Below are 22000 nucleotides of genomic sequence, written 5' to 3'. Positions count from 1 at the left end.
CGTGCGGTCTCGTGCTGGGCGCTACGCTTGCCAACGGGCAGACGACGTTCCTTCATCCTCCGGCACTCGGAGGATCCGTTTGCGCCGTGCCAGAGCTCTGCTAACGCGGCCGGTCGCCGGGCGGGTGCCGTGCGTCCACGCAGAACTCGGTTTGGCGTAGGAGGAGCCCCGGGGCTAGGAAGCGGCCGGAGTTAAAACGTCCATAGCGGTGCGGCAGCTTTCGGAGCGGGGAGGTGAGCGGCGCGTGGAACCGCTGCGGGGAGCGCGCGGCCGTGCCGTGCTCTGTCACCGTGCTCTTGTCACCGTGCTCGGCCCGTCGTGGCGTTGACTTTCTGAAATGTTTATAAATCCGCCGGGCACGCTGTTTTAAGTCAGTATTTATTACCCGATTCTACCAAACAAAACGCTTTATTGTTCCGAACAGAATTCTCTTTTCAGTTTCCTGTCGGAGCCGCACGTACCGCTTCGCAGGGTGTCCGGACTGGTGACCCCCGCGCCTTGCCTTGCCTTGCTTTGCCCTGCCCTGCCCTCCCTGCCCCCGGGCACCGTGGCCGTTCCGGCGCCGCCCCGAGCTGCGGGGAACACGCGTGCTGCGGGGCGGGCAGCGCACCGCCTGTCCTTAAACAAGTCTGCTTTGTCCGGCTGTGCACGAGCTGACACCAGTGAGTGCTACCTGCTGGCGCTCACTTTGTTTGTTTGAACTCTGGATTAGTTCTCAATATTGGTACAGGAGCTTTTTTTCCATGTGTTAGATCTTTGTCTTCTGATACTTAAGCCAACTGACCTCTTAAATTCTGGGTATGCTAGGGTTGTATTTGCGCGCTGTGGGTGTTTAAGTTTTTGAGCAATTCCTCTGAAGAAACACGAGCGCTGTGTGGAAGAATATGTAGTAGAAGCATTCAGAATCCATATGGAGCACTTTGTGTGCGTGCATCATTCTGACATCTCGCACTCAGGTAAAAGCCATGTGCAAATTGAGAAATAACTTCAGATCTGCCACTTTGTTCCCTTTGAAGTTACAGGTGTGCGTAACGGAGGGCTGCAGGACTTGGGGTGTTGAATGCTGTTGACTTGTCAAATTTATTTGTTTGTTGTATCAGTCTCTTCATTTTATTTATTTAGTTACTTATTAATTCTTGAGGATATAAACATTGAAAGCTCACTGAAGTGTGACATAGCTTCTGTACTTTGAGGAGTTGTTCTGGTCCTTTGGAATGGTCAATTTGGAAAATTCAGAGCAGAACTGTGTTGGAAGAAAAGGTTGAAACGGGCAAAAGTACTTGGATTCACTGCACAAAGAGAAGTATTGATGTTCTGATGTTTGCATCTGTGCTTACTGGCTGGAAAAAGGTGATCTCCATGTATCCAGCTCCTACAAAGCTCTTTGGTTCTTCAGTCAGTGGTAGCTCTCGAGCTGTAAGGGCTGCTGTGGATTTCAGCTGTCTGCGGAGTCAGGAATGAAACAATGGCCATGGCCTGCAAGCCTGGCAGAGCATGGAGAGCTGTTGTAACTTCGTCATGTATGTGACTGGAAAATAAAGGACTTGCTAAGTATACTGCAGTAATCTATGGTCCACTACTATGGTAGTGCACTTAAAAAAATAAAACAAATGTAATAGCTGGAATTCTGTACTAAATAGCTATGTAGCACGTAGCTGTGATGGCCTGAATGTAACAGAGAGGATGTAAAAACAAACACCAGGTTTTCCCATCTAGTGTCAACCAGGGCTGAACATGAGGTGATAAACTGTGGAACTGTAAGCACTAACAGCTGTGAACAACATGAAGTGATATACTGGAAATGTGAACAGCAGTTGAGTCGCAGGTGAATCCTGTGCTGAACCCAGCTGTGAACACTGCAGCAGTTGTGTGCTGGTGCATCGGGCTGTTAACATCTAAACAGCACTACATGCAAGGTTATTTAATTTTTCCTTATCACATGCATGATGGGTAGCCTAGGGCTTCCAAACCTGAGCGAGTGCACTGCAGTAGGGCTGAGTTACCTGGAAGTGGTTCGTGCCTCATACAGGCTGCTGCTGGAGGAGGCCCTTGAAGGCATGGCCTGTAGTGACTGACATCCAGCCATCTCCTCCCAAATTATTAAACTGAGTAACAAGCTTCATGTTCTTTCCATTAAAAGACTGGCTTTTGCTTTTCACATCCAGCTGTTACAAATACAAACAGAAACTTTACGTACATGGTAAGGCGCCCTGTGCTGTTATTCATTCTCCTTTCTACATAGGATTAACTGTCCTCACAGCCATGCCGTGGCTTTGTAGCTCTGCACGTGAAATCAGTGTGTGGTACAACTTGCCTTCACAAAGGTTTGCCGGCTTTTGTACCACCAAAGCTTGCAGAAACTTGGAAAGCTGGCAGTCTTTATCAGGACTTGTGTGGTTTCAGCAGAGCCAAGAGCAGCTGCTGTGCTGGTATCATCTCTCAGGCATTCTTCTTGTACATCTATTTACTTTTAACACTTCAGCATTTGCCTACAATAAATTTTCAGGAGAAAAAAAATAACTCGGAGAAGAGCACACCCATTGTGTTTATCTCTAGCATGTCAGAATTCTACTGCTTTTATTTCAACTATTTCAATGTGTCCAGTTAGTATTGTCCCAGAAGGTTCTGTCTTGACTGTCACCTTTGTTCTGAAGATGACAAAGACCAATTGTTTGGGCAGTGCATGTGTTAAGGGTGACTGGCAGCTTCTGCCTGTATATGGCCTTAACTGAAGGATCCTGCCCTGTAGCTGGGAGAGGTGAGAGGCACGTGTGGATTGCCCACAGCCCAGCACTTAGAGCCATCAGCCTCTGCTGGGTGCATCCTGAACCTGGTAATGTGTGTGGATAGCAAAGTTCTTGTCTGAGTCTAAGCCTTGAAATATTTTGCCTGCATTAATAGTTGCTATCAAAATTAGCTACTTGTCGATGCTCCACAGGTACATAATTAATATCTTAGAACAAATCCCCTCAAGCAAGTTGATTACTATGTGGAAAGATAATCTTGCAAGCTCTCCCATGTAGCTTTGAGTATGAAGCATGCTTAGCAACTTGGGTGAAAAACACTAAAGGCTGAAAAAGTAATTTTAGTGCAGTACAGCTTTTGCCTGATGTTAATAAATTTAATAAATAGTAAAAAAAAAGAAAGCAAATCAACTTGACAAACTTCAGTGACGTGGAACTGTGCAGCAATCTTGAATTAGACAATCATGATTATTAAGATAATAGGCTGACAAGATGAGAGTTTTAATGTTAGGGAGAAGACCTGACACCCTTCCCGGCAGATAAAATTTGAACATGTTACAGTTCCCTGGAAACAATCACTCTGATTAAAGGGAAAAGAAGTTGTGCTTATATCAACTCTGATCCTGTTTCACTTAGCTTTTATTCTCAATTAAAAAAAAAAAAAAAGAGAACAGACCGTTTTATTGTGAGAGGCTGTAATATTTTGAAAGGAAGAGAAGAACATGAAAACATGTGGCAGCAGTTGCGCTGCTTTGACGCTGGGCCACTGCACACTGAATGTGTTCTTTCTTTTTTTCTCAGTCTGCTGTTACTATGGGGAAAAAATACTTTCCTTCAATGCAAGCTTCAGAAAATTCCTTTTCTTTTTGTTTAATAAATTGTCCCTTAAATTTATTCAGCTTTGTTTATAGCTAAACAAATAGTTTTGCTGTCTGTATGGCTTTGTAACATGTATTCTTTACAGGAACATCACACAGTTATTTCTGGGAATAGCTTGTCCACAGATTAAAAAAAATAAGTAGATAAAATAATTGTCATAGATAAAATCTTTGTCATTGTTGCGACTTCTGAATAAGCACTTTGTGTTTGCTCTCAAATTCAGACGTTTGAGGTGGATAGAGTTAAATTCATCTCAGAAGTCGCTTGCTGCATGAGTCATTGAATTGGGAACATAAATACTGCTAATCTTTGGAAAGAGCTTTTCAACATTGTTTTGCTGCATAGTGTCAAATGCGAAACACAGAGCAGAAAGTTTAGCATGAAAGTAGTTGGATTCACATTTGGAATCATAATATATGAACCAAATCAGTGCAAGTTTTTGCCCCTTTTTTCTTTGTAAACAGACTGGCAATAAATCTGCAGCAGAATGACAATGTTGTGCTTTGTTTGCTTGCTTTGTTGACAAGAAATTAAAAAAAAAACTTGGAAAGGGGAAAGGGAAATAAAAAACTAGGGAAGGGGAAAAGGGCAGAGAAATAGTGATGGGGGATTCTTCTTGCTCGTTGGTGGAATGGATAGGTTGTTTTGTTCAGTGCCTGGTGCTGGAAGTGTTAGGAACATCTGGATCTTTTGGTCTGCAGAGAAGCAAGCTTCTTTGTCTATGACATATGTAACAGCAATGACATGAAATTCTTTGATCTCTGTTCACTAGAATGCAGCGCTTAGTGCTCTGTGAATTCTGCTAAACGATACTAAGAAAAGTTTCTTCTCAGAAGGATGCCGTGTGTTTGTGGCGGGTCGGTGGTTGGACCAGGTGGTCTGAGTGGTCTTTCCAACTTTAGTGCTTGTATGGTTTTTAATTCTGTGTGCACCTTCTGCATTTTAAATCTTCTGTTGAGAATGTTCTGTTCCAATCTTTGTGAACATTTCTTCATGCTGGAGTTTTTACATGAACAGATATGAGAGGTTTAGTTGTGGGTTACAAAGACACTGAGCACTGAAACATTGAAGAATTCCTTTTCTTTATTGATACAACGATCAATTACCATCCATAAAGTTAACAGCAAAGCTCTCAGGTGTTCCGTCTGTGCTTCCATGCTATTAAAGTTTCTCAGGGCCCAGCTCTTGATGGTTTTGCAGGTCAGACAGAATGGGGTGAGTCCTTGCTTTTCTCTTTTTTTTCCCCACTGATAGGCACTGTTAGCAAAATCTGCTGCTACGCAGAATAAATTAAACCAGCAGCCTGAATTCTTCCATAACGTATTTTTCACAGCAGTAACCAGCTCTGGAAAATCTGTGTTCCTATTTTGGGAATGTAACATTGTGTGCACATACCTGATCCTGGTTTTTCTGGTGTTGGTGTCTCGATATATCAGCATATGTTAACAGTTCTGAGAGACATCTGTGTTGTAGCAACCTTCTCTTTTCAATGATGGTAATGATGGTAAATCATTGGTAAATTTCTCCATCTTTGAAGGTCATCTGAGATGGGTTGTAAACATCTTCCTTTTCTTTTGGCTTTTTTGAGGGGGAAAAGAACGAAACCTTAGTAAAATAAAGGACTGGTCCTGTTGGGAACAGCATCTTGCAGTAGGTTTTATTTCTGCAGCGTAGAACACTGTCTGTATCTGCGTTCTGGCTTCAGCCCGGTGTGAATTTGTGTTTTTATTGTTTTTGTCTTGTACTTTTCAGTCGACTTTGTGCTGAGAAGAAATATAACATTCATGCTGTTTCAAAAGTAAATGCTATCTTTTATGTAAGACTGAATAGAATGTCTGCCTGCCTATAGCAAGTGTGGGTATGTGGGGAGGGAGCCAGACTCAGTGCTTGCTGCAAGTCAGGGGAGAGTTACATTATGTTAGAGCTTCTCTATCATTTGGAGAGTTTTAATGGAACCTCCAAATACAGACTGAAGAGTTACGTGCAGTGCGTGCAGTTCTCTGAGCTACTTCCACCACATAAAACCTTCCAAATATCTTTGTATAAAACTTATCTCCTCTTCTGAAGAGAACAGTAGTGGATGGCATTTAACAAGATGCTTCAAGGAGGGGAATAAAAGCCTTCTAAAAATACGTTTTCAAAAAGGTCCTCCCAGACCTCCTCCTTTAGTGAATCACGTGTGTTTTTAAAGTCTTAAAGCTAAGTAATGGCGTGTGATGTGTTTGCCGAAGTCAAAATGCACATGAAATAAGCACAGTGTGTGTATGTGATAGGTATGCTAGGCTCAGGTTGGAGTGGCTCTGCAATGGGAAGTTTCTCAGTCTGCTGCTCCCAGCTGTAGGCAGGAGAAACGCTGCTCACGTGCTTCTTGAGTTCTCACTCTGGTTTTACTGAAGTGTGCTTCAGTGATAACAAGTTCTTGGCAACGGCAGTATTTGAACACACCAGAAAAGTCAACCATAAAGGGTTGATTTTGGTACTCGTTGGTATGCAGTTGAATAATGAAGCTCATTTTGAAGTTGCAGTCAGCCCTTCAGTGAGCTGTTTGCCAGAGGCAATCTCCTGGTTAGCAGCTGATGCTACGGAGGTGTGATACTGTGTGCCTGGAGATGTGACTTTGCAAAAAAACAGTAGGGCAGCAAATGCACTTGTTACTAGAAATGAAAGCTCTGTGCAGCTTTCTAAGGGATTGGAACATCATCTCTTTAAAATTCACGGTGCTGTGATGCACAGTAGCTAATTAGTACTCTCTTGTTCAAGAAATCTGTTTGAGAAAGTGCCGGTAACGCTGAGTCCTCTTTGCAGTAGGTGCACATTACTGTGCTGCTGTCACCTTTCTCCTCAAAGGGAGCACTCACTGTTCCTGCCTTAGGGTTCAGTGAAACTTTTTAGGGAGTTTTTATCAGCCAATTATAACAAGATACTGCATCAACAAGGATAGCATTCAGGTGGAGGTAAGGAGCTGTGGGAACAGGTTTTATTGGAAGATATTTGTTAGTTTCACTTTAACTGGAGTGAATAGCAGTTGAGGGATACTTTAATTTTTAACTACCATGCTGTGTCTTACTTGCCCAGAGGTACAAACAGGGAGTGCAAAAAGGCTTTTATCCTGTGGGTCAGCGATTCACTTCGTAACAGAAGCAAAGAAGGAAAATGGGCTTTGTGTAGGGGGAAGTGATTAAATGCTATTTCTCCCATTACAGGCTAGTTGGAGCCCAAGAAGTGTTTTGGTTTCTGCACTTGTTGAACCTTCTCATCTTTACTGCTCAAATGATCCCGCAGTGCTGATCTGTGCACATGTTTGGATTGGAGGCTTGTATATTGTGTTATACCAGATCCCTTTTTTCTTTTCCCCCTTATTTTTGGCCATTTAAGGGAAACTGCAGAATTTCCAGAATAAAATCTAAATATAAACATGAAAGTATATTTAAATGTAATGCTTTTCCACTCTTGAGCCAATGGCTTACCTCTGCTAGACTTTTCTCTGCAATTACGTATCATAAGAATCCACTGTAAGGCAGATGGACTGCAAATGTGTCAGGCATTCCAAACTGGTGATTTTTCATGAAAGATAAATGCTTTTCTTTGTGGAGACAACTTCTAGGAAAATTTGGGGTTGCATGCTTCTTGCAGGGTGTTCTGGTATGGTACATTTGTGGTATCCCTTGACAGGCAGGATGGATGTTTCTTCAAGGCTGTTGCCTCAGTAAGATAGTGACAGTGCTGTTAAACATAGCTGCTATAAATGAAGTCTTTGACGTTGTTTTCCTTTGTTTTCATCCTGGAATTGCCTTTTGCCCACTTCCTCCTATTAAATCAGAGTATGATCTCCAGGACAGCACTTAATTAAAGTGCACGTGGCTTATCTGCAATAGTCAATGCTCAGTGTGCAAACAGAGAAACAGAACACATCTTTAGCAGAGTTTCTTAAACTGATATTTACTGACTTGCTTTGGCACCTGGCTTCACGTTAGGAAGGGGGAAGATGATTTACTTTCCTTCTTCAAGTTTCATCATGTGTAGTGCCTGTGCCACAAAGTGCAAGTCCAAACAAGTGGTGGATGGTGATACAGAAAGAAGCACCTATGAACAGTGTATTGTTGCTTTTTTTTTTCCTTAACTCTGTTCTTTTGCTTCTTGAATTGAGTTTAATTTTTTGGGATGTTATTAGTGGGAGTTCATTTCTGGGTTTACTTTTAATGCTCTGACTGAATAATAAAACAGTATCTCCTAAACAAAATTCCATTTTGTCAGTATTAGCTTTTATCTTATGCGGTTCAAATTTAAATATTCATGATGCTTTGTGAAGTATATTTTCTTCTATATCCTATAATAGAAAGATTGTGTTTTTATTTTAAAAATAGTTATTTCTTCTCAAGAGGGTCTCCGAGTAGTGCCTGGCACAGCAACAAGTCAGGATAGACCCTGCAGGCTGAGAATTCTTTGTGGAAATGACTGAGAAGTAGTAGTGATATTTGATGCTTATGGCCTTGGAAATTGCAGATAAATGCTAGTTTTCCATTTGTCTTAGAACCTAAAAACTTCTGGTATTCGACACGGCCATAAACTTGTCAGGGATGTGGAGATCAGCTGTTTAATTAGCTGCTGCTCCTGGTAAAGGCTGAACTAGGACCTGTGCGGGCCTGTTTCAGCATAGCACGAAGAATCGCTGATTATTTTGCAGAAGCCGGTCTGACTCCTGGCTGTTGACCTCTGAGGTGTGAAGAAGTGCTGCTGCATGGCAGTACCAGTAGGTGCCCGGTGCCGGGGCTGTAACAAGCTCCTCCAGCTCCCATGGCAGCAGGGAGGAAAGTGTGGTTTGCAAGAGCTGGCTGGTGCAGGCAGAAGGTGCTGAGGACGCTGGTGGTTTCTGCTGCAGTGGGCAGGGGTCTCGTGCTGGGAGCCAGTGCCTGGCTGCTCACTGCAGGAGGGGCTGCTGGGCACAGTGATGTTTCCCATCCTCCTGCTGGTGGCAGCTGAGGAAGGTGTCCGTCTGCCCTGGTACCGGGAAGCAGCTGGGCCTCTCCTTCACGTGTTTAACTGAAGAGTGAATTTGGACTTGAAGCTGTACAGTGTTACTGATGATTTTAGATGTTAGACTGGGAATGTGAGGGACATGGGAAGTTTGACAAGATCTATTCTTCTCTGTATTACTGTACCTTATTTTCCTTGTGGAAAGTGAGGGAGCAAACTGGGTTTATTCCATGTATCGTTTGTTTTCTCTTTGATGTGTGTCAACCTTTATTATCAGTTGTTCTGAGAGTAGTTGGAGTCATAGTAACTTGTATCATTTTTTCTGTCCTCTGCTGTGATTCCTGTTTCAACACTGAAGTCTCAATGCTGAGCTGTGTGTGGAGCATTTGCTTTCAAGGGTGGAGAAGGGAGTGATGAAAATACTTTCTTAGTCATAGATTAAACACTTGTACTTCTGGTACGCTGCTAGCTCACCACTGTCAGTACAGGGTGTTTTATTTATTATTTTTCTGGAATGGCAACCTTGTGGTTTTGAAACAATTCTTTCAGCTTCCAAGTTTGCAAATGAACGGATTACTTTTAATCTTCCTCTTAACCTTATTAGTCTTATTAGCTTGGGTGACCACAAGAGGAGATGATGCTCTTGCTGCATAACTGGCATGAAATTGCTCCCTAAAAGAGAGGAACTTTGCAGAAGATGCTTAAGTCTAGACTCCTGCATTGTTCCTTCAGATTATCTATAAGAACAACTGCCTTCTTCCTGCATTGCTGAGGACTAAAGAGGCATGGAATTTAATATTTCAGTCAGGGCTGAATTGAGGTTGCTGATTTGGGGGACTTCTTTCCAGCAGCGTGCTTGTTGGGGCTCTTATATGGCCCTACTTGGTCAGAATTTTGAAACAAAGGCTGATGTTTATTTCCAAGTGTGTGTTTTGTGAAGATTGGCCTAACCTGTGTGCCCATGATGGGCCATGTGCTGTAGTCATCCCTTGCTGGCTGTGGCTGTGGACCCTGTTTCCATGCAGCTTGAAACAGTTTTCTAATGTTTCTTTATACCTTCTTACAGCAGTTCTACTATCTTAACTACAAAACATGCTGTGCTTGCTATGTTCTAGTAGATTAATTAATACACAGTTTAACTTGTTCTCTGTTAATCTGTGAAGTTTTTTTTTTAATCATAACGGAGACCAGGTGTGAAGTCAAATTCGGAGTCTCAAATTCAAGAAGCCTGTTTTTTTTCTTTGTTTTAAAAGCAAAAAACCCACATAGATAGGTGTAAGAATTTCTGTTAAGGTTGTGGATCTTGTTACCAAAACATAGCAGTGTCTCAATGTGGAATTAATCTGGTTTATCCAGAGATTGGTTGGTTCTTATCACGTGAGTCATTTAATCAGAGCATGTTTGGCCATACAGACCTCTTAGAAGCACTGTAGATTGGGAATTACTGTTTCCAGCATTTGAATATCTGTGCTGTTTTTGCCACTTCAACCATGAGTGAATTGTAATTTTCTGCAAATCAGCTGAGGTATGATCTTTAGCTACTGAAATAAGGATCTTAAGTTATTAGAATATGCTCAAAGGATCTTTAAATATCCACAATTCATTTTTTCTCCCCAGCGTTGTGTGGATCCTTCTACAACAACACTAGCTCTGACTGCTGCTCTCAATTAACATAACTGACATTATGCATGGCCCTGGATAGGGGCTTGCTGACATCAACTCTGCTGGCCTCCGTTCAGAAAAGTAAACAAAAGACAATCAGTGTTGAGTTTGGCATAACTAGCAAGTTCACAAAACTGCCAAATCCTTCTCAGTGTATTCATCCAATTAATCCCCTTGATTTAGGAGATTTACTTAAGTGAGTAAAAAGCAGTGTATTTGGTCTTAAAAGTGTTTGTACTAAGGTTGGGGTTTTCTAGTGAATTAGTAAATGCACATTCTTCACTTACATTCAGGTTTTAATAATGATTGTTTTTGTTGTACCTTTGTAGAAAAAAAATGAATTCTGAAAGCTCTGCGCTTACCATGAGTAGTCCTGCCTTAATAAACCAGTGTGCCAGAGGAGGAATGGAAGAAGAAAAAGTTTGGTAAGGAAGCTTTACTTCTCATTTTCTGAGAGGTTAGTGGATGGTAATATTGAGGGATTTTGTTTTAAAAAATAAGTTAAAGAATTGTTTGTGTTATAAATATTCACATTGATTATTTTGTATTATTTAACAATAGAAGGAAAAAGGGGGAAGAAACTCTTATTGTTTTTGAATTCTTAGCAGATGACCATGGGACTGTCAGGGGGATGGGCAATGGAAAAACTCCTGTTCACTTCAACAGGGCACCAGTTGTGCTTGTGGAATCTTTCACATATGGCAAATGTCTTAATCTCCCAATGCTGTTGTTACGCTTATGCTCTATTAGTAGTAGCCCTCAAAGTGCTGTACAGTTTAGAAATCGGGCTTGTGGTTTCCTGAGGTTGTGGCCCAGGAGACATTAAAATGTCAATAGTTTCTATTGTTGATCAAAAAGATTTATAGTGAAGGAGCAACAGTGAAGTTCAGTGGTAGATGTGGTAAACTCATACTTCAGGACAATTTCTTTGTGAAAACTGCCACTGACTGCAATTTTAAGCACCTTGTTTGATGTTGTCATGAAGAGAGCTGTGCTGGGAAAGCACTGAGGCTATTTTGGCTGTGTTACTGGGAACCCTTTATTGGGAGCCTGCTGATTTTACTTGCTGTTGTTGGGCTGAGCTAGGATTTTGTCACACTGCTTATTTACCACATAGATAGCAAACTCATACAACAAAAAAAACATGGTGCCCATATATTTTTCTAGTCTGAGAAATATTAATTAAAAGCTCTTTCTGTTAATGAAGCAAAGAAATGCTAGCAAATTAATTTTGTATTTCATGCTGGATGCCTTTCAAGAAATAATGTAGAATCTTGTTTGTTTGTTTGTTTGTTTGATGTGGTACTCAGGTACCACATAGTCATAGCACTTGGAAAGTAATTACGTTTTTAGAACTTTTCCCACTTCTATTACCATTCCTGGAACATCCTCAAAGTTAGAAACACTTTCAGGTGAAGGAGAAGAATATGGAAAACGTGAGAGCTTTTCCCTGTGCTGCGCTGGGGGGTGGAGATTTGATATGTACTGTCCTTTATCTCCTATTGTTTTATATTCTACTTGTGGTATTGAGCAGTAGGATTTCATTTTCATCATGGCATTCCCTTGTAATGCTTCATAGCAGTTCTTAGTAATGTTGACTAAAATAGCAGGAGAGTACAATTTATGTTACCAAGTATTAGAGCATCTCAAGTAATTGAATTGTATGATTTGTTACATGTTTAATTGACCATAAAGAAAGAGATGCAAAATAGCAGAATTTACGTGTCTGTTAGGTTATGTGAGTGGTATAAAGAGCCAGGTTATCACCTAGTGTAAATTGTGGGGCCTTTGGTGATTTCCAAGGAGCTTAGAATATTAAAGCCAACTTTAGGCACGATTCATATATTCCAAAAAGACTTTTCAACCTATGTATGAGCCAGCAATGCTACTTGTACTTTCTCATCGTGTAAAGAAAAATCCTATTAGTTAAAATATCACGTTTGCAATCTGTGCATTTTGTTTAGTTAGGCTTTTGACTTGGGAAGCTGAATAGCAGCCTGATGCGTGCCGGCTGTAACAGAACGCGGGATGTCACTGCCCTGGGTTCTGTACTCTGTTGCTCAGCCATTCACTGTTTGCAGTAAGCATAATGGTGAAAATTTCATCTATGGCTGCATGGAACTCATCTGAAGTTTTGAAAAATCTTACATGTCTAATTTTTTTTACTTGTGGAGATTTTTTTACTATTAGAGCTGGATAAATGCTATTCTCACCAGCCTAATGAGGAGAAGTTTTGCATCATTACTGCATCATGCATTTATTATTTTGCATTTTCTGATTCTTCAAATGGTCTAAATTATTCAGTCAAGTCAGAAGTCTTTGCAGTGCAAAAGCCGCAGGAAAGGCCTCTTCTAGCATTTAAACCTGACTTATGATGCATGTAATGGCTTTGATCTTGTATAAGACCTTGTATTTGGGAACCTTAGAAACAAAGGAAAGAGGAAGTAATTGGCTGACTGGTTCTCACTCACAGCCAGAAGACAAAGGTCTTTTTTTGTCATATAAATTATCACTAAAATGTGAAAAACTTAATGCTATTTTATTTTTAAATGTGACCAGTAGGCAGATCCTCTTACCTCAAGGACACAAACATTATGCAACAAATTTGTGGCGGAACTATCAGTAAAGTTGGTATACTGTGAAGTTTTCTTATGTGCTGTAACCAAAGATATGTAAGTTGTGTGGATTTTATTACATACTTTGCTCACTAAAAGCAGGGCGCATTTGTTCAGGTGGTAGGTATAAATTGTTTTTATTTTGTTCCATTCCCTAAGGTTGGGATCTCTCATATATTTATGCTTTGTTTATAAATCAAAGGTGATGTTTTAATGACTGGCAGTGAATGTTCTATACTTCTAAGTTACCTACTGTATGGTATCCTGTTTTAAATAAAGCTACCATAAATTCTTTCAGCATGACATTTTTATGCTGGAGATAGTTTAGAGGATAAATTATAAAATGGAAATAACAGTTTATGAAATGTTTTTCTCCCCACTTATAGAGGATAGTAAAACAATAGAAGATGAAGTATAGTTGGTACTAGCTAGATAGAATTGTTAGTTCTTGGGAAGGAGTGTGAAAAGGAACCACTCAACTTCAGTCTCACAAAGAATAATAATGGATGTTGAGAATTCTTTGGTGTGAGTACTTTACTGACTATAAAGAATACATCTGAAACCTTATCTGCTTTCTTTCCTTAGAGCTGATGTCAGAAAAGAATATAATCTGATAAGTGATGGGAAAGTTTCTGAAAAATAAACAATCAAATTTGTAAGGAAGTCAGTTACTGTGGGATGCTTGAATTCAAGAAATACCTACTTGTAAATTTGCATGTTCTAACTAAAAATACTTATCTGCAAGTAAGAATAATCGTTATGGATTAAACTGAATTCCTACTGTGAGTTAAAAATATGTGTTAAATGGTTCATCACTGTGGGGAGGGAGAGAGGAAGGTGAAAGAGACAAACGTTCCGGTTTTCCTTCTGGCAAAGAAGAGTTGCTGTGGCCATTGGAGATGTTATCCTTGCCCACCACGGCCTGCTGCCCATAATGCTGTGAGGCAATGAGAGCACTGCCCACTTTCCAGTCCGTTCTGTGTTCTTGCTTCTGTTGGTGTCTCAGCTGAAAATTCTCTTCATTCCTCCTCCTTTCTCTGCAGTGCCAAGTAAAAGATATTTCCAGTGGGAATGTATGTTGAGTGTAACATCTTTCCTTCAAGTAGCAATCCTTCAGGGCTGATCATCATTTCTTTTTGCAGCTTTTGGGTTTGTTTTTTTTTGAGGGGGGGAATATTTACAGAAACGTATGAGAAAACAGCTCCCATTTAGAGCTTACAGGTTTTTGCTTTTAAACTTTGTACAATAGATGTAAATCTCTTGGATTTACAGCTGGTTAGATGCAATTTGTTGGCATGAATCTGAACTACAAAACTAACTTCTGAAAATGCCAGCTGTACCTGACACCTGAGCAACATTTTGCTGAAGGCTGATACAGAGTGGAAGGGAAATCTGTTGAAAAACCTGGATTTTTTTTTCCCCCCAATGATTGATGTAAATTTTTGAACTGCTCAACAATTCAGTTGCCTGCTTTTAGAAGGAAAATCTAAGTTATATTTCTGTTTCTTCAAAATTTTGCATTAGGCTTTCATTGAGTAGAAATAAGCATTCTAATTGCAGAAGGACTACAGAGTTACATTTGATTAGCTTAAGTGTTATATTTCTCTGCAGTTATTACTGCCAAGTTCATAAGAGAGCAAGCAATGGAAAAGCTACCTCATTTGTTTCAAAGTCATTGAGCACCAGAGCAGCCTTTAGTAGCAGTTTGAGCTATCAAGGCTGATGTATTGTGGCAGATTAAAATTGCATGAGGGTAAGTGGTAATAACACGTTAAACCATTGTGATCATTTTTGCAATGATCTCTCTTCCCCTTTATGTTGTATACTCCTTTATAAATTCTGCAACTGCATTTCATCAGTGTTTTGCACGTGCTTTGTGTGGTACCACTGCAAGATAAAGGTTCATTGAATTCTCAAGCTTGCAATGCTTCATTTGCTTCTGTGGCTTTCTTCCCCCCTAACGAATGTAATCAAGATTACAGCAGCAAAAAAATGCTGTTAGCAGGAATAGTGTGACTGCTGTAAATGTCTGATAACTGGAGGGCACCACAGCAGAGTTCATGCATAAACCAAATTCAGCAGTTCTTGGTAAGCAAAAATACTGAGAAATCCAGCTGATACTATTTATGTTATGACCATTTGTTATGTGAGCTACCATGGAGCAACGTTTGTGCAAATGAAGACGCAAGAGCCTTGAAATTTTAGAAACTACTGATTTGGCAGATTCTCAGATTCTTTATGTTGAAAATTGCAAGAAAGGAACTAAAGATAAGAGAGCAAGTGGGAACTATGTCAATTAATGTTGCTTAGTACGAAGCTAGCTGGCTGGCATGTTGTTTTCAAAACAAATGTGCAGGGGAATTGGAAGATATCCAGTTTTTGTTATTGTGTGTGGATTTATAATGTGTTTCCTCTAGTCTGGAAGAAATCTTGGTAGTCAATTCTGTATCTGTTTACATAGGAATAAGTCAGAAAGTATTTCAGCTGTTTAAAATTAATAACTGAAATGTGTGTTTCTGTATCTCTCCCAGACGGGGAGAATTTGAGGTGCCTTGTTTTTCTTACTCTGTCTTCAAATACTCTTCCAGTTACTCAGTTGCCTTTTTCTCTGACAGTTATCATCATTTCTAGAGCAAATCTCTCTGAAAATGACCTTTTTCATGAATCTTGGAATAAGTAAATCTATGACTTTGAACCTAACTAAGCTACCATTGTTATATTTGGCCTCTGGTTCATTCTGACAGTCTGTATATTGATGACTTGACTTTAACTGAATTGTCGAACTTTTGGTTGTTTTTTGTTTTGTTGTTGTTGCTTTTCTGTAATGCCTATGTTCCTATAATTCTCTGGTTGTGGGTGCCCCATCCCTGGAGGTGTTCAAGGCCAAGTTGGATGGAGCTCTGGGCAGCCTGGTCTAGTGTTAAATGCGGAGGTTGGTGGCCCTGCCTGCAGCAGGTGGGTTGGAGCTTTATGATCCTTGAGGTCCCTTCCAGCCCAAGCCGTTCTATGATTCTGTGATTCTCTGTTTCGTATTTCTTTTTGGATACAGAGATACTGGTGCTAGTCTTGGCTGAGATACTATTGGTGTGCAAATAAGTGCTAAATATTTTATATGCCAATTTGAACTTGGAATCTCTGTCCTTTATGAAGTGGGGTGTGTTTCATCAGGGGTTTGAATTACAGTCATATGTTGTCTTTAAACTTGTATAGAAGTATAGTTTGCTTTCTGATAAGTTAACTGTAGAGAAATTCTTGACAATTTGCAACTATTAGTTTTGGTGACTTTTGGGCAAACTGCTACTGAAAGTCTAGTCTGTATACTAAGAAGGAAAAAAACCTATGCACTGAACTTGGGTATTACAAAGACTGATGGTAAAACCAGCTCCATAACTGCATCCATTGAAAGAGAAAATCCTACTGTCTTAAGCAGTATGCATGGCACCCTTCTCCAGCAGCAGCTGATGTGGTGCGTGTCACTGCCTTGTGTCACTCAGTGGCTGTGCAGCCCTGCTGGGAGGTACGGCCAGCTGTCTGCCTACATGTGGCCATATACTCATGTCGAAGTCACAGTTTTGGACAGAGCAGTCCTTTCAGCACAGCACTGTCTGCCTGAGGGCTAGATACTGTTACAACACATTGTACTGCTATTTAAGGAAAGAGAGAAAAGGACATGGAGAGGGAAAATGATCGTTTTTCATGGCGCTGTCTTTGGGATACTAAAATTCTGTCCATTTGCTGTGGTTGTGTTTTCAAGGCCAGAAAGAGGGAAGCACATCATGGAAGTCCAGAGGCTCAGGGATTTATGAGCTGCCTGGTTTTTTGTACCCACCTGGCTTCTGCAGTTCTTAAAACTAGACCAACTCTCAATGGAGGAGTGCTGAATGCAGCAGGGGATCTATGCCTTGCTCCCAATCAAATCTCATTTATGTAATTTGCTCCTTTAGTCAACTGTGTGCTGTTGCATTTGATAATAAGGCCATCAGCATTTGCCAGAAACAAGTAGGCAGGAAAATGTTGTGTTCTGTTCTGTATTCCAGAAAAGAAGTATTTTGGGTGTTTTCCATTTTCTTTTTCAGTGGTCTGAGTTCTTACTCAGTTCTCCTGTGTTTTATTTGTAAAAAGGAAAACAAAACAAATCAAAACCAGCAATGGCCTTCTGTCTATGATTTTGGGTAAGTCATCCAAGGCTACAAATTCTTCAAGCGTGAAGGTTTTCCAAGAATTTACTTGTTACTTATTCTCTCGAGTCATGTTATTTTAAACTAGTGTGATCATCCAGAATGTGGGATCTATATATGAAAATATGACCCTTTTCATGTTGACTATTGGGATGAATTTTTGAAGCAATCGCTGAGGCCTGCCAGATATCCCATCAATAGGAAAAAAATAGTCATTTTAGTCCAAATTCCAATTCTCCATCTTGACAATCCAAACCATTTAAAAATTATTTTAATGGGACCCAGTTCCTAATGCTTTTTGTAATTCTGAATTTTTGCTCTGAGCAATTAGTAATGATTTTTTAACTTAGTGGTAGTTACCCAGAAAAGCTTGTGTGAGTTAAAATAAATGCAAACTTTTGTCAGCAAAGAAGAATAGTATTTCTTACTGTTAGAAATGATTGTTGAAGACAGTAATGCTCTTCTTGGTTTTTTGGTTGTTTGGTGCTTGTCTGTCTGTTTCTCTAGGCAAGGGATGTGGTGTACTGTGGAAAAATATTTAATAATGCCATTATTTGCCATCACCTTTGTTGTGCCAGTAGTGTATTGAGCTGTTCTGTGAATTAAATGGAAACAATTTTGATTAAAGTAAATGTCCCTTTGGGAAAGCCAATTTTTGTGTAGCACAGCCCTACAAGTAGCTGTTCAGCACAGAGGGTGAAAATCTGCAGTAAGGAGTAGAATAGTGATCAAGAAAGTGGGGAGTTGCAGGGTTTGGTCACTTTTCTAGAACTTCTTGCCAAAGCTGCTGATTTTCTGCTAAGATAGAAAACTTCTATGGAAAGAGAAACCTCAAAGAAATTGACTGGATTTCATACTTCTGTAATTAATCATAATGAAAAAAAAAGGTGAGCTAAGTGGATAAAACCATCCTTCTGATCTTTATTTTCAGTGCTGCTTCATACCTATATCCTGGTATGCTTTTTTCCTAGGATTTGTAAGAGTTCTTTAGGTTTAGCATTACTATTTTGAAAGAGTAGAAAAAGATTTCTGGCTTCAAAGATATACATGCAGTATGTAGCTAAGTGATGAAAAGAAAGAGGTGGGCTTGTGTAGTGGTTCAGTATGGGTTTGTTATGCAAATTTGACTTCAATGCAATATGAATCTATAAGGATTTGTGAAGCCAGCACAAGAATGATGTATGCCCACTTCAAAGACATTTTTCTTCTTAGAATTGAATTGTTGTTGTCAGTTCTTAAGTATTGTACACAACGTGTCACAGAAAGATGAAATTGATAAAGTGAGAATGCATACTTTGTTTAATAGTGTGAATGCTGTTTAGTTCTGTTTACTTCACTAAGACTAATTCACTGCAAAACTAACCTGAGTGAATTTTTAAGAAGAGTGAAACTTTAAAGCTTTTCTGCTGAGAAGAAGACTAGAGTGCTGAAAGCCAAGAAGTTGGTTGTCCTACCTCAAACACTGTGTTTTCTTAGGGAGCGTGGCCTTATTTTATGTCAGAGATGATGGAAATAGAAATATGAAAGCACAGAGAAAATAAAGGAAATACTCAGTGGCTAAAGACCAGAAATACAGGTTAGCATTTAAAACAGAGAAGTGTGCACAGTGGGAGGAGGGGAATGGAAGGTAGATTTTTGTTTAGTATCTCTGTTGCGATGCTCTCCATTCCATCTATCCATAGTAGTTTCACCTTCCAAGGCTGAGCTCCAATATCAGTTGCCAAGCACTTTTTCTCACTTCTGTAACTCTAGGTTCTTAACAGCTGTTGCTGAGCTAAGCCTATTTTTAGTCACTGATTTATTTAGGACCACCAGGTTTACAATTACACAGTTAGCTTTTAATGTGATTTTATTTAATTAGGAGAAATGGTTCTACAGTGAAGCTCTGTCCAGAGGCTAGGTATCAGATCACTCCAGGAACATATGGGTTATGTTAATTTTTGCTGATTATTGTTTCAGCTGAGCTTTAAAATTTGGAAGTTCTTTCATACAGCAGAAGCAGTTACTCTGAGGTAGTGTAAAACCATGTTTGAAGCATAGTACTTCTTAAAAAATCATCTGCTTTAAAACCAAATAGAAATAACAGATTCAACTGAGATTGAGAGGGCGTTCGAACTGACATGTCTGGGACTTGCAGTGTAAATAGAAGTAAGATAGGAAGACGCTAGTGAGCAGCTGAAAATCTGCATTTTCACGATGAGGTAGTATGCAAATACTGCGTGTTAGGTACTCACCTTAGTGCATCTGATTGCTTTCACATCACCTTTAATGAAAATCAGAATGAATTATTGCGTACTATAGCTTAAAGAAAGTCAAGTACTCAAGCTGACTTGTAACTTTTGTGGGAAGTAAGGTTTAATGACATAAATCATCACAATTCTGCTACAGCTTTTGCCAGCTGCTAGCTGATGGAGGAAGAATTATGCTGGGAATTAGAGCAAGGAACAGAAACAAGTTTAACAACTTTCACTGTTTCTCCTATATCTTTGTTCTGTCAGTAAAAATGAGTCATCCTGAAGAACTGAATTAAAATGGCTCTAGTCAAGTGCAGTTCAGCTGCAGATGGTAATGATTATGAGAGGCACATACACGTTCGGAGAATACAACGTTACAGTGTTTTCAAAAAGGAAGTCTCACAAATTGCAGATTAACGCTTTAGGTAGTTAAATCTTATCTGATCTTATTTTGAGGGGCCCTGAATTAGCTGATATCTAGCAATATCTCATTGCGTAGGCAGGGAATACTCTTTTTGGAAAATCTAAGAGTATTTAGGATAGTTAACGTAATCTGACAATGATGCCAAACTATTTTAATAAAGCAGACCAATATTTTCCAGCATTCTTTATTGGTTTTAGTAATTTTTTTAGATTACTGCTTTCTGACTGAACTTCTCTGGTTAATTTAATGTCTTTTTCTTTTCAAAAAAGGAGTAGTAGAATTGAAAATTGTTATGAAGGGATGATTTGCACTGGGACTTGCTGCTTGAGAGCCAGTCACTTGAAGGAATTGAATCTTTATCCAGGAGAGCACTGAGTATGAGTCATATCAGCTTCTATAGCACACTATATAGCAGAAATGGTGAGAGATGAGAAATGCTGAAATGTTTACTGGAACAGTAGTTGCCAGCTGCTGACTGAAGTCTCATGCAGACATGAAATGGGCTTTGTAATGGAAGAAAATATTTTCCAGAGGCAAATGCAAATTTAAACATATGCTCAGGCATCATGTCTTAACAAACAACAATACAACAAAAAAATTTACTACGGATTTTATTTCCTCATCGTGGATGAGATTAAAAAAATCTTGACTGCAGTCTTAAGAAAGGTTAAGCGTGTTTGCTGGCTGGAATCTGAATCCCACAAGATGGCAGGCTTGATCTGAAAGTGATGAGAAGGCCTGTTTTCTTTACCAGACAAGTAGCTCTCTGTGCTGGGAACTTGTCAGGTTGTGGTTTGTGCTATTGTGTCCTGTGTCTAACTCCCCAGATTTATTCTAAGGCTAGAAAAAAGATATAAGCAGAGCTGCAGTTTCACTGAGATATAGCTAAGGTTGTTGTTTGTAGGTAGTACTTAGTGTTTTTTTTCTTTACAGAGGCTTTATTTGTTCTTTTTTGGTGAATGATGATCACCAGATTCCTGAAAAAAACTACCATTTGCATGTGTGGTTCTTTTGTTTCTAGGTCATGCTTTAAATTGCGTCTACTATTACATCTCTTGAAACATTTGCTACATGCTCAATTATGATTGTGTTATATTTTTATTGCTATGTCATTCTTTGTATTGCTGCTAGCTTTGGGAGTATTAGAACAAACATTTCTGAAATCCTGTGCTAGTTCCAGTTCAATGTCAAGTAAAAGCTAATGCCATCTTTGGGCTGCCCTCGGTGGTATTTTGTTTATAAATGCATACTAGTGAGTAGACTAATGACATAGCTTTTGTATGCTGACATACAAGTAAATGGAATGTTCACAAACACTGCATCAGGAGATTGAAAATATGGCTGGTTTTTAGAGTTAAAGAATATTGCAAAACTATAATTTTGATTACTTAGATTTAAGGAAGAACTAACAAAGAATGATCAGCCCACTGGTTTCTTCTTCATGCCTTACAGATGGGGCATATCAGTAAAATCTAGAAAAAAAAGAGTTGAATAATGTGAGAGTCACTTTGGGCTTTCAATGTTAGTCACTCTTTTGGTCGGTACAGTAATCCCTTAACTGAGAAGCTGAGTCTCTGTGGTTTTAAGTAAAGGACCCGGGCGTCCCATTTTGGCGTGTTATGTTTTTTTCCTCTGTGGATGAGAAGAATGTGTGCTGACAGGTGATAAATAGCACACAAGCATGGTGATGAGACTTGGATCACCAGTGTAAATAACTCATAAACATTGTGGAAGGAGGCCTCAGCATCCCTGAACAATGTTTTGGTCACTTGCAATCTGAAGTTGTGATTGTAGCAGATGAGAACACCTTCAGGGCAGTCGTGTGAACATAAATTAATCAGCATAGTTTATACCAAAGGTGAAATTTGCCATCAGCCTTGATTTTTCTTTCGCAGCTATCAAAGCTCATGCCACTCAGATACACTTGCTGCGTTTTCTTTTCCTTCTCTAGTACCATCTGAAAAACTACAAAAATAAATATTGCAAAGGCAAACTCTTATATATGTGAGACATGGTTGGTAAAGTAGAGAAAGAAAGATTTTTTCCCCTCTCCTTCATTACATTTCATTAATGTTAAAAATAACTTGTTTTAATAGCAAATCCACAGCAATGATAGTTGTGATGTTTTTAGGTCGTCTTAATGCATCTAATTATGGCTAAATTAAAGTGATGATGTGGTACTTGTACCATAAGCTAAAAATGTTTAAATATATATAGAAAGAATTACATGTTGTAGCAGAATAGATAACTGAGATGGTGGGTTTTTCATTATCAGTGTTCCACAAAACCA

General features: G+C 39.6%; 1 protein-coding gene across 1 annotated transcript in view; it reads left to right on the top strand.

Moving 5' to 3' along the window:
- Nucleotides 1-58: 58 nt before the first annotated feature.
- ARHGEF3 (Rho guanine nucleotide exchange factor 3) overlaps nt 59-22000 on the top strand; it is a 112155-nt gene continuing 90213 nt past the window's right edge. The window contains exons 1-2 of the mRNA XM_010718488.3: nt 59-233; nt 10589-10684. Coding sequence (XP_010716790.1) covers nt 10596-10684 — 89 coding nt within the window. The 5' untranslated portion in view covers nt 59-233; nt 10589-10595. The remainder of the gene's footprint in view (nt 234-10588; nt 10685-22000) is intronic.

Source organism: Meleagris gallopavo, chromosome 14 (genome assembly GCF_000146605.3).
Source record: "Meleagris gallopavo isolate NT-WF06-2002-E0010 breed Aviagen turkey brand Nicholas breeding stock chromosome 14, Turkey_5.1, whole genome shotgun sequence".
In the NCBI taxonomy this organism is placed as follows: domain Eukaryota; kingdom Metazoa; phylum Chordata; class Aves; order Galliformes; family Phasianidae; genus Meleagris; species Meleagris gallopavo.
The sequence above is the reverse complement of the archived record's forward strand: the minus strand, read 5'-3'. Positions and strand labels throughout refer to the sequence as shown.